The sequence below is a fragment of the Urocitellus parryii genome, chromosome 6 (assembly GCF_045843805.1).
Source record: "Urocitellus parryii isolate mUroPar1 chromosome 6, mUroPar1.hap1, whole genome shotgun sequence".
In the NCBI taxonomy this organism is placed as follows: Eukaryota; Metazoa; Chordata; class Mammalia; order Rodentia; family Sciuridae; genus Urocitellus; species Urocitellus parryii.
Window position 1 is genome coordinate 104,173,692 of NC_135536.1, and position 13,266 is coordinate 104,186,957.

General features: G+C 37.5%; 1 protein-coding gene across 5 annotated transcripts in view; it reads right to left on the bottom strand.

The window, feature by feature from the left end:
* Positions 1–4,543, bottom strand: part of Sltm (SAFB like transcription modulator) — a 44,717-nt gene extending 40,174 nt beyond the window's left edge. For 4 of the 5 annotated variants that reach the window (XM_026384797.2, XM_026384795.2, XM_077799584.1 and 1 more), the window contains exons 1-2: positions 4,285–4,543; positions 3,235–3,322 (exon numbers count right to left, since the gene is read on the bottom strand). In XM_026384797.2, coding sequence (XP_026240582.2) covers positions 3,235–3,322; positions 4,285–4,446 — 250 coding nt within the window. In that variant the 5' untranslated portion in view covers positions 4,447–4,543. Of the gene's footprint in view, positions 1–3,234; positions 3,323–3,924; positions 4,009–4,284 lie in introns of those variants that run through there. The other variant, XM_077799585.1, reaches the window with a different exon arrangement.
* Positions 4,544–13,266: the final 8,723 nt, after the last annotated feature.

A 13,266-nucleotide genomic window follows, 5' to 3' on the forward strand; every position in this document is an offset into this window, starting at 1 on the left:
CCCACATAATTCAACAGTAAATCTCACTGGGTAAAACTTTCATCTAGGTTACTTATTAAAAGGCTCCTAGCAAAGAAACTGTAAAAAGACTCAGAAGGGAAAAACAATCCAAGACACAAACTGTTCAACTATATTTACTACATGTAAACAGATTTTATAAATGTTACTATAAATACCAGAACCCACTATAACATAATCAACACTTATTACAAGTAAGTGTTTATAACTGCATTTTAAAAAGTTCCACAGTATTCTTAAGTTGGGTGCAGTGGCACACAACTGTAATACCAGGATTGCAAATTCCAGGCCAGCCTCAGCTACTTAGCAAAGACCTAAGCAACTCTATCTCAAAATGAAAAATAAAAGGTCTGGAATGTGACTCAGTGGTTAAGTGCCCCTGGGTTCAATCCCCAGAACAACAACAACAACAACAAAAAAGTAGGTTCCTTTTAACATGTCTAAGCACAATCATTTTAACAGGCTTTCTTTGTGTGTGAACATGTGAGAGTGGGATTGAACCCAAGGCCTTGCCCGTTGAGCAAAACCCCCAGCACATACAACTTTTAAAAAAGAAAAAGCTACCCTATATTTATCTTCTAAAAGAATAAGCTCCATTTTTCACTAAAGTAATTTTTCCAATTCCATGAAATTTCTTTCTTGCTTTCTTATCATTTAACTTTTATTTGTTACCTTAAAAATATCGTAAGGATTACTTTTCCAGATAAGCTATTATTTATGTATATATTTTAACAGAAAGTGCTTTTGTTATTTCTTCTGATAATATGTAAGTATTAAATTTCAAAACTAAGAGTCTTATAAACTAGTAAAATTTCCAATTTCACAGTAAAAGAAACAAACTAATTGAAGGTGGAAAAATGGAATGACCAAGATGAAATTATTTTCAATATAGATACCACAAAGTAATAAAATTTGGCAAAAATAGTTCAATGTAGTAATTTAGCAACTAGACTGAAAAACTGACATAATGGTAAAAAGCCAATACTTAATAGTTTATAAACTTAGTTTTAAAAATACATTAAATATCAATCTTGATCAATTTTCCTTATAGAAGTTTGATCTCTAAAACATGTTTTTCAAACTTCTTAATTAAAACAATCTTAGGGAGCTGGCAGATTAGTTCGTGGTAGAGCACTTGCCTAGGATGGGTAAGGACCTGGGTTTTAGGCCCTGTACAACAAAGTAAATATAAATAATAATCTTATCTACAGGTACCTTAATTGTAAATTAATTCAAACTAAGTTCTGATTTGGGGTTTTACACTATGCTCTTTGTAATTTATACAATATTCAGAATAATGGTAGGTGAAATTCAAGAAGACTAGAGCTATTTGTCATGCATGTCCTAGAATAAGGCTTATTAATTAAGTACTCAGTAGTCTGTACAACTTCTAAAGACCTTAAAACACCTTAACATCAAAGTTATGGAAAAAATAAAGTTCAAGTATCTTATAATCTTATTTTTAAAAAATATTTATTTATTTTTAGTATTTGGCTGACACAACATCTTTGTTTGTATGTGGTGCTGAGGATCGAACCCGGGCCGCACACATGCCAGGTGAGCACGCTACCGTTTGAGCCACATCCCCAGCCCTCTTTATAATCTTATCAAAGGAAAAAATAACACACTGACAAAAATAAATGCTTATTCTTTAAAAAATACTGATACTGAAAAATTCCTTAAGTATACTGCTGAAATTATTTCTAAGGGTAAGATAAATGAAGTTTCTAGTAAAAAAAAAAAAAAAGAGGGGGGATATAAAAAGAAAAGTAGGTGAGGACTGAATAAATCAAGTGAAATTTACTCTAAATGCTAAAATCATTAATAGTCAACTGTGATTAGTACACAGCATCTGTCATATTATCACAACATGCCAAATAAAAGATATGAATCAAAACCCTAAGAAAAATGGTTAATTCTTAATATACTTATTTTTTAATTTTTATACTTCTCCATTTTAGAAGATCCATTTGACTTCTCAGCAGAGGAATCTTGACATAAGCTTCTCTAAACACAGAGTAATGTATCTTTCAAGGTGATACAAACTTATCTCTCAAAGGGCTACACTGAGTCCCCATTACATTAAAAGCCACAGCCCTTCTTACTCTTCTAAATTCTATCTGCACCTCTGCCATTCCCATCTCACCCAGGAAATGCTTCTTAGCCCTTTTCAATTTCCTTTTGACACAAACAGGGGTCTCTTGAAATAGTGAGTTGGACTAGTCCAGATGCTGTTTTCCTTAAGGATAAAGTTCAAAGTCCCCTCTTTTCAAGATTAACCAATTCAATTATTTTTTTTTCTAATTATAATCACTCAGTAGTAGTAGTATCATTTGGATCACACAAAGCAGTAAAGAAACTTATGATTACAAAACAAAATGCTTTAGATGTCATGACATATTCTGCATGGAAACTATAGATAGCTACCAGGTTAGGATACAGATAAAAGTCATGTCCACCCTCTGCCTGTCCTTTGAAGGGAGGGATTTGCAATTATTCAAATAAAGAGTTTACTCACCAGATGCTTCAAAAAACACCTAAGTGTTCAAAATGTTTATTCAGCTATATACTAAATCACCATATCCTGGAAATATACCTAGCCTAATTTAGAAGTTATAAAATAAAAATCTTTAACATTCCTATAACTTCAAACTTTTTTTTTAAAGCTAATTAATCATGATTTTCCCCCTACCTTGTTAGTACAATTGGTGAGGTCTCTTTGAATTTCACTGAAAATTATTAGAATGTATAATGGCATAAATGCAAATTAAGTTCACCAAGTCAAACAAAATACTAGCATTAAAGTTACAGAATTTTAAAAAAACTAGAGAGAACAGCAAGGAGCCAAGGTGAAAGATTTGGTAGGAATTCCATCAATACTCTGCCAATTGTGGGGCAAGGTAGACAGTATTAAAGTGGATTTTATTCTTCCAAGTCTTCACACTATGAAGAATCATTACGCAACTTGACTTTATACTTTTGTATGGAAGCAATAAAGAACTGTTCTAACTTTCTGATCAGCTTTAGCCGAATCTTAAAGGATACAAGTTACACAGAGCCTGGCAACAGTAACTTTTCTTCCTTGACCCAAGAAGGCAGAGTGCCAGAGGGAAATAGCAAAGAGTAGCACTATATAAACAGGGCAAGTGGCACAAGAGCAGAGGCAAGTTATATAACCAAAATATATTTTAAAATATGTTCATAACTCGTAACAACCTTTGCCTTTGGTTGGTTTCTTGTTTGGAGTATCAGTTGAAACAGTTAATTCAATATTATCTGGATCGCCTCCTTCCTCTTCAATAGCCTACATTAGAAAGAGAAGTTAATATGCTACACAATCTATCTAAACTTATTTTATAAAAAAAGAAATGAAAAAATTAGCAAACCTCAAGCCTCAAGACATTAGAATTGCCAGTTATCTCATAAACCGACTTCAAAAATTAAGCTACACCAAAGAGTGAAGGAAACTTTCAGGGGAAAAATATTAGGTATCAAAATCACATGGAGCTTTAAATTCTACCGAGTCGATAATTAAATAGCATACATCATTGTACTGAAGAAAAATCTAAATATGCTCTATTGCAGAAAAGTTTCTAGCTACTAAAGGAAATAACTAGGTTTTTTTTTTTTTTTCCTTGATCTCTATAGCGCAAACTTACTGCTCCTCTACTACAATTCCACCGCTCAAATAAACCAGAAAGCTAATCAGGGATGAAAACGGTTATTATACTGATACAAAAACTAAAAGCCCAGTGGAAAACAAGACCTTTTTCTCACCCACCCATCAACTCCCACTACCAATTACCCCAAGATGGGGAGGAAACGGTTGGGCACAATTAAACGGTAACTTCGCAGAAGTCACCAAAGTAACCATTCCCTCCAAACCCAAGAAATGCACACGCTCACCATGGCTAAGGGCTGGGAATCCAGCGCCTCCCAGGTCTCCACGATCGCCCTTGGGAGGCCGCGCCGGCCGGCCGCTGCCCTCGCAGCCCGGCGGGGACGTCCCGGGGGAGGCGGGGCGCGCTCGGCTGCGGCGGCCGGTCCCGGGTGGCTCGCGGGCCCGTCGCAGGCCCGGCCCGGCGCGCGGGGGCGGGGGCGACACGGGAGGGTCTTCGCCCTCCTTGCGCACGCGGGCACCGCCCAGGGCCTCCCTAAAGCGCTGCCCCGCGGGTCTTGGCGGCTGCGGGCAGCCAGGGTCTGCGGCGGAAGGGGGGCGCCGAGGCGCGGCCTAAGCTCCTCTTCGCGGATCTCGCCGGGCCTCACCTGCTTGAGTCGGGAGACCAGCACAGTCTTGACTCCGGTGATGTCTAAGTTCCGCCGCTTCAGCTCGGACTTGAGATCGATGACCCGCAGATCGGTGATCTTTTTACCTTCCGCCTGACCCGGGGCAGCCGAGGCTGCCACAGCACCGGTAGCGGCAGCCATCTTAGAAGAGCAGCGCGCTGCCGAGGCAGCGAGTGGGCTGCAGGGCGGCGGCAGCAGCGCCAACTTCCACCCAGGCCTCGGCGGCCGGCGGCGCCGCGCAGCGCTGCGCACAATGAGCCGCTGGCCCCGCCCCCGGTCCGCCACCCCGGCGCAACCTGCAGCCGCAGCCGGCACCCGGATGACGGGCGCGCGTGCGCAAACTGGTGCGGGGACGGATGAGGCGCGCTCCGCGAAGCCGGCTGCGGCCACCTGGGCGGTGCGACCCCGCTGCGTGGGCTTCGAGGTCAGCCACGTCCAACCGCACCAACGTCCGTCGCGCCGCGGTTCCCCGCGGCTTCGTTAGCCATTTTCTTGCAACGTCTCGAGTTTTGAGCAACAGCAGTGGGCTGGACGCTACCAGGCATAGATAGTTCGCTCGTTACTCAACACAAACGAAGGGGGCGTGTGCACGCGCCGAACCTCTCCCAGGGAAATACTTATTCAGTTCTGCTGAATAATCGAAAAAATGTGGCCAGTAGGCACTAATGAACTGGGGTCCCCGAGTTCCATTCCAAAGGCCTCCAAGGAAACCTAGGGCCGTCCTGTGCGACACTGTCTGTCTCAGAGAAAAATGTCACGCTTTCAACCCACTAAAGCTTACTTTATTTCAGGGCTCCCCCTCCTTGCTTGAAAACCAGGAAAACTTCCATTTGTTACGTGCCTCGGTTTGCCATCCTCCATGGTGGACCCGACGACTTAACACGAAACTGTTTACTGAATGAGGAAATCAGTTTTAAAATACTTGTTGCCATAATCATATGCGATGTTCACTGTTTTGTCCCTCAAACTTTGGGATTCCAAGAACGGTGACCTTATGGAAGAACGATCAGAACAAGTGAGTACCTATTCCTAATTTTAGCCAGTATAGTTAATTATCAACACATTGATGGAATGAAACTATAAGTTCTATAAACTGAGTATGATGCACAATTATATAGTCTGGCATTTCCTGCCTCTCCCCGCTCCCCCCCACACCCCCTCCCCCAATCATTTCCTGGTTTTAAAACTGAAATTGATGAGGTCAGGACTCACTTTAGGTTGCTTTTTAAAAATTTTTTTTTATCGAATAATTAGCTCAAAAGGAGGAAAACTTTATAAAATAATTATTATATAAATAATTATATAATTATAATTATAAAATAATTATGTTATTTAAAATAATTCCTGACGTTCAAATAGTTCTTCACGGTTTCTAAGACACTTTGACATACAGTAACCCCCTTAATCCTTCCCAACTCTACGAGGTAAATCTCTCCAAGGCTTAGAGAGATTAAATGACTTGTCCATGTTCACACAGCTGGTAGGTGGCATAGCTGTGCTCCTGATCCCAGCCTCCTGATTAAAAATCCAGTTCTATCTCTACCAAAACATTGGTTTCACAGTTATGAGTTTTAGAATTCAAAGGCTCTTTGGAAATTTTCTGGCCCAATCTCTTCTCCCTCTGTGTCATAATTTGGCTCACTCCCCTCCACTCTCATGTAAATAAAGATTTTAAAAGGTTTACTAAGGGGCCAACAATTAACTATTGGCCCGTTTGCTTTAAATGTCAGATTTCAACCCAATGTCTTTCCCACTCCTCCTGCAGACACTTTATTTATTTATTCATATATTTAATTTTTGGTACTGAAGACTGAACCCAGGGGTGTTTAACCACTGAACCACATCCCCATGCTTTTTAATTTTTTTTTTTTTTTTTTTTTTTGAGACAGGATCTCACTAAATTGCTGAGGCTAGCCTTGAACTTGCAATCCTCCTGCCTCTGCCTCCCAAGTCTCTAGGATTATGGCATGGCCACCATGCCCAGCTACTTCCTGTGTATACTTTAGAAGCAGGAATGGGGGTAGGGTGTGTTACAGCAACCCAAAACTAGCAGTATGTTTAAAGGGAATGGATTTTTATTTGACTGTCTTTTAAGAAAACAAAACAAAAAATCTATAAAGAAGTTACCTTAAAGTAGGTATCTATTACTTCTGATCTAATGCACTTGAGGAAGCTATAACATCACTAGCCAAAATGCTGAGAGTATTTAACCTGAATCTGATAAAGACAATCAGACAATTGTAGTTGAAATAACCGATCTTCTGGACTCTTTAAAAGAGCAGTATTGTGAAAATGAAAGCAATAGAATTGCTGTAGAATAAAAATGACTAGCTGGGGATGTAGCTCAATAGTAGAGCTCTTGCCTACCATTGTCCTGGGTTCAATCCCCAGCATTGCGTAACAAATAAACAAACAAAACCCCCAAATATTCAAACTGTTAGAATAAAAATGACTAGACAGCTAAATTGAATGTGTGATTTTGTTTTGGATCCTGAATCAAAGTGAGGAGGAAGGTGGCTACCAAGGGGACAATTAGAAAATTTGTGATGATTGGGAGTCTTGACATATTAGATTTTGTCATTATACCAATGTAAAATATTTGGAGTGTGATATAATTATGTAAAATGTCCTAGTTTTTAAGTGATGGATGCTGACATTCTTGGAAGGTATTCTGTCATTCTATCTGCAGTTTACTTGTGATTGGGGGAAAGAGAAAAAGCAACTGTGGCAATATGTTATCAATCATTAAAATAAATGTAGCAAAATGTTACTAATTGGGGGATATAATAAATTTTATAGTGCTTAAACATTTAAAAAATAGATTTGAAGTTACTCATGATAACTTGTGGGGGAGACCCATACACAAATCTATGGGTTCTTTTGTTTGTTTGTTTTTAGTAGAGAAAATATAAAATGGAGAAAATGTCACTTTTAACATAGAATATTTAACTTTGCCATTTAACCTATGAGTATTATTTTTAAATAATTCACTTTTCAATGAATGTTTCTTTGGTACAATTTTTTGTTACCATATTTTAGTATCTTAAGTTAAGAAATATGAGAGTTTTTTCTCAATATTCAGCTTATTGTTTGGATATATTCCATTTCATTTTTCCTACAGTTAATAGTCTTATCTCCCATTCTTTGCAAATGCACTAGACAGTGTTATGGATAAGACCAATATTTGACCTGTTCTAGCTACAACTATTTTATATACATATTTATATTTTTTCCATGTAACAAATAATCTTCAAAAAGCATTAAGAACCTACATTTTTTTGTATAAACCTCTCACCATTTGAGTTTTTGGCATTCATGTTATTTTGATTCTATAAAATCTTATTCAACAAATATCTATTGAGTATTCGATATCTTAAATGTATCTTAAATCAGCTGTGGGAAGGTAATGATTACCTTACCTACCTTGTTCATTATGTATGAGCTCCTACAGAGTGTACACTCAATTCTGATTTCTTTAATGAAAACAGAAACTGACTTGCCCTTATGAAGTTTACACTCTGATGTTAAACTGAAACATTAATCCATCATAAAAACATGTAAAATTGCAACTGTAGCTAGAGCAATGAAGAAATAGAACATAGAGCTCTGAAAGCTTATAATAAAAAACCTTTAGGATTGATCAAATGATGGTTATTTTATGGAAGTAAAATCTGGCATTAAAAATGTCAGTAATTGGGCTGGGTTTGTGGCTCACTGGTAGAGAGCTTGCCTCACATGTGTGAGGCACTGGGTTCAATTCTCAGCACCACATATAAATAAAGGAATAAAATAAAGGTCCTTCAAAACTAAAAACTATTTTTTTAAAAATGTCAATAATTAGTCTGAGAGCACAGGGTAAGTTGAAGATCGAGAATGATTCAAATTCATTGCAGTTTTAAAATTATGACATCTTGTTTTCCATCAAAGTTTATTTGCATTCCCAAAGAGTTTTCTTCCTTCATCCTAATGCTAAGTCCCAATCTTATACTGTTTATTCCATTGTTTATTTCATTATTGTATGAGCTTCTATAGAGTGTACACTCAATACTGATTAATGAAAACAGAAACTGACTTACCCTTATGAAGTTTACACTCTGATATTAAACTGAAACATTAATCAGTTTGGGGGGGCACTTAAACTCTGCTAACCATTTTCCTGTTCAACACCATCATTCCTTACTCCTACTTTGGAATATACTTTTAAACATTTCTTATCTTGCAACATCTTTACTTGACCCAGTTGTTTCCTATTGGCAACAGTTGAATTATTGTGTTCTTCTCTTAATGGAAAGTGCATAGCTTCTGGTTATGCCAGAGGTAGTAAATCAGATACAAAATCCTTAACCAAATATGTATTTTTAAAATGTACATATCAAAAGCATCAAAGAACTAACAAGATAGTGAGAAATTACTGGGCAAAAAATTGAAAGAAAGCAAAATCGAATGAGAGGAGCCCATCATTTGGAGTAGAAGGAGGTATTCGCTAATGTTCTAAAGCTGTTGAGATATTGAACATCACGTTTGAATGATTTGAGCGTCAAAGATACAAAAGGAAAAAAGAAAATCTTTTCATGGTACTAGAGATAGAACCCAAGGGTGCTTTGCCATTGAGCTACATTCCTAGCTCTCTTTATTTTTTATTTTGAGAGGTCTCACTAGGTTGCCCAGGCTGACATCCTGCCTCAAACTCCTAAATTGATGAGATTAATATATAGGTGTGCACCATGGCACCTACCCAAAGGTACAAAATTTGAAGACCAGGATCTGCTAAAGGAAGGAGACCATTCCAGGCTTTGTTTTGAGGCATTACAGGGCTCTCTGTGGAAGAAAAGATAAATTTGTGGAAAGGAAAACCTGCATGGACTTCAGCTATGCTTGGCATCACACAGATAACATGAAGTCATATCCCAATACCTATGTCACATTAGTGCCATTGCTATGCAATTATAAATAATCTCTAAAGGAATATACAGAAAGGTAAACTATGTCCACAAATATTTCTACAAATATTTAAAATATTGCATTGTCTAGCATTCACTCAGTCTCACAAGGAGACAAATCCCATGAATACAAACTACCACAAACAACAAAAAACAGGTCCTAGGTTCTGCAGGTAGTAGTATTACCGGATACCTATTATGAATAAGCAAGTAACTACAACTTGGAAAATTAAAAAGTATCATTACAGAATCAAGAAAAGAGTCAGTAGAAATTCTAGAATTGAAAAATGATATAAATAAAACCAAGAAATTGGTTTATGGATTCTTCAGTATATTAGACACAGCTGAGATAGATTTTATGATTTGGAGAGTGAATCAGAAAAAAATCATATAAGGGCTAGAGATATAACTCAGTGGTAGAGTCCTTGCCTAGCGTGTGTAAGGTCCTGGGTTCAATCCCTAGCACCATAAAACAAACATAATTAACCAAGGAAAGGCAAAAAGATGAGAAGTATAGAAGAAAACATATTAATTAGTGTCTTAGCAGGAAAAAGATTAAAAACTGGAATTGAATAGGTCAGGTTTTTTAGTTTGTTTTGTTTTTCCTTACACTGGGGAAAAAGCCTAGGGTACTCTATTGCTAAGTCATATCCCAAGTCCTTTTTCTATTTCTTTTATTTATTTATTAGTTTTAGGTGGACACAATATCTTTATTTTATTTTTACTTGGTGCTGAGAATTAAACCCAGTGCCTCATGCATGCTTGGCAAGCACACTACCACTTGAGCCACATCCCCAGCCCTCTATTTCTTTTTTCTTTTCTTTCTTTCCAGGGATTAAATCCAAGGGCACTTAACCACTGAGCTGCATCCCAGTCCCCCTCCCTTTTTAATTTTTTTTTTTTTTTAGTTGTAGATGGACACAATACCTTTATTTATTTATTTATTTTTATGTGGTGCTGAGGATCAACCGCCCCCCCCCCCCCCCCCCCGTGCCTCATATGAGTTAAGCAAGTGCTCTACCACTAAACTACAACCCCTGGCCCCTCAGCTCTTTTTATATTTTATTTAGAGACAGGATCTTGTTGAGTTGTTTAGGGTCTCGCTAAATTGTTGAGGCAGGTTTTGAACTCGAAGTCCTCTTGCCTCAGCCTCCTGAGGTGCTGGGATTACAGGCTTGAGCCACTGTTCCCAGCTCTATTTGTTATCTTAAGACAGGGTCTTGCTTAATTGGCCAGGCTAGCCTCAGATGTGGGATCCTACTGCCTGAGCTTGTGGAACATCTGGGATTACAGATGTGTACTACTGCACCCGGCTCAACCCAGACAAGTTTAATAAAGGATTATTTCATTTGTTTTTTACAGTGCTGGGGATCAAACCCAGTGCATTAGGTATGCCAGGCAAGAGCTCTGTGAACTGAGTTACATCCCTAGCCCAATAAAGGGATTATTGACAAAGCTGTGAGCAAGGTTTAGTGAAATCACAAAAGATACTATGCTTGGGTTAAAACTATTGGAAGCTGTTACTAACTCTAAGCCTCGTAAGCAAGGAATTAATAAACTTTTAAAACTCAGAAAAGATAGCCCTATGCAGAGGACTGTGAGACAGGCCCATGGCTCTAATGGGGGATATAGCCATGGTGACTTCATAGCAAGGAAGCCATGGGATCGTGGTAGCAATAAATACACCAGCCTCAACCTAGATGATATTATCCATTTTAAAATTTGTTAGAATTTATGAGATAGTTCAGCTTAGTTTCTGGACACAGTATCAATTTCATTTCTATATAGCAGTCATTAACAAAATGAAATATTAAAAAATATCATTTAAAATTATTAAAAGTCAATCAAATTTAAACTGGTTATATATTTATGCCACAAAATAATAATATATTTACAATAATATCAAAAATATCAAGTGCTAGGCTGGGGTTGTAGCTCAGTGGTAGAGTGCTTGCCTAACATGTATAAAGCTCTGGGTTCAATTCTCAGCACTACATATAAACAAAATAAACTAAAGGTCCATCAACAACTAGAAAATTTTTTTTTAAATATAAAGTTTCTAGGAACAAAGCTAATAAGTATGTGGAAGATTTTGTATAGAAAACTATACAACTTTCTGAGGTTAATTATGAAAGACCTAAATATATGGAGAGATATCAGGTTAAAGGATTTAAAAAGCTCAGTATTGCTGGGTGTAATGGTGCATGCCTATAATCCTTGCAATTTGGGAGGCTGAGGCAGGAAGATCATGTTTGAGGCCAGCCTGGGCAATTTAGTGAGATCCTGTCTCAAAAAATCACTGAGGATGTTGCTTAGTGATAAAGTGCCCCTGGGTTTAATTCCCAATACCACAAAAATAAATAAATAGCTCAATATTGTAAAGCTATCAAGTCATCCTAAATTGATATATTTATTCAATGGAGTGTGAAGCAGAAAACTTCCCTATTTTTGAGTAAAATTAGAGAAATTCATTCAGATTTTATGTGGAATGCAAATGATTAAGAATAACCAAAACCTGGCTGGGGTTATGGCTCAGTGGTAGAGCGTTTGCCTCTCACGTGTGAGACCCTGGGTTCGATCCTCAGTACCACATAAAAATAAATAAACAAAATAAAGATATTGTGCCTATGTATAAATAAACAAATATTAAAAAAAAGAATAACAAAAACCTTTTGTTTACTTATTTATTGAGTGCTGGGATCAAACAAAGAGCCTCACACAGGCTACCAAAAACCTCTGAAGAATGAAAACCAGGCATCAGCACTTGTTGTGTGGTAGGTCAAGCATTATTTTAAAGTGTGGAGTTAGCAAAGAGATTGATAGACCAGTGGGATAGAATAGAGAGATCAAAAATAGATTCATGGGGCTGGAGTTGTGGCTCAGTGTTAGAGCGCTCCACTGGCACGTGCCAGGCCCTGGGTTCAATCCTCAGAACCACATAAAAATAAATAAAAAAAAAAGGTATTGTTGTTCAATTACAACTAAAAAATAAATATTAAAAATAAAATAGATTCATGAACTTGTTTTTTTCCCCAATCTAGTACCCCAGAGCAGTGGTGTGAGGACAGTTTTTTTTGTTTGTTTGTTTGTTTTTGGTTTTTGTTTTGATAAATTATGCTGGAATTGCTCCTTTACATCAAACACTAGAAATCAATTCCCTGTGGATTGTAGATCTGAATATGAGAGGAAATAATGTTTTTAGAAGATTATCATGCTGAGAACACAATGTCACAGTGTATAAATATAAAATGAAAAATAAAAGTGGGGAAATATTCAAGGTAAGATGTAAGAAGACTACACACAATGAACCATGAACCAAGAAAACTAATAGGCAAGGACATCATCCTGTTAAAGCTTTGTATTTTTCTAGAACAAATGCAGACAGTAATGAGGGTTCTGTATAGTTTCCTGACCCAGGAAATAGGTTGTTGTTGTTATTGTTGTTTATCTTATTTTGATTTTCCTTTTTTTGCAATGGAGAATCCTTTGGAGTTCAGTCTCTAATATCAACTAGATTTTCCATTGTGTTAAGTTATTTGAGGGAGAAATATAACACATCAGTCCTTAGATTTGTCTCTTCAAAGATCAATTAAGTGAATATTGTCAGGATCTTGGATTTGGAAAAAATTTACTTGTAAGTACACAAAAAGCACCAATTACAAATGAAAATATGTTTTTATTTATTTTTCAGTTTTTGATATTGGGGATTGAACCCAGGGATGCTTTACCACTGAGCTCCATCCCCAGCCCTTTTTATTTTTTAAGGCAGGTTCCCACTAAATTGCTGAGACTGGCCTTGAACTTGTGATCCTCCTGCCTCAGCCACTTGAGTCACTGGGATTAAGGCATGCATAATGGCGCGAAGTCAAAGGAAAAGACTGATATAAATGACTACATTAAAATTAAGAATTTCTGGATTGGGGTTGTGGCTCAGTGGTGGTAGAGTGCTTACCTAGCACATGTGAGGCACTGGGTTTGATTCTCAGCATCACATAAAAATACATAAATAAAGGCATCGTGT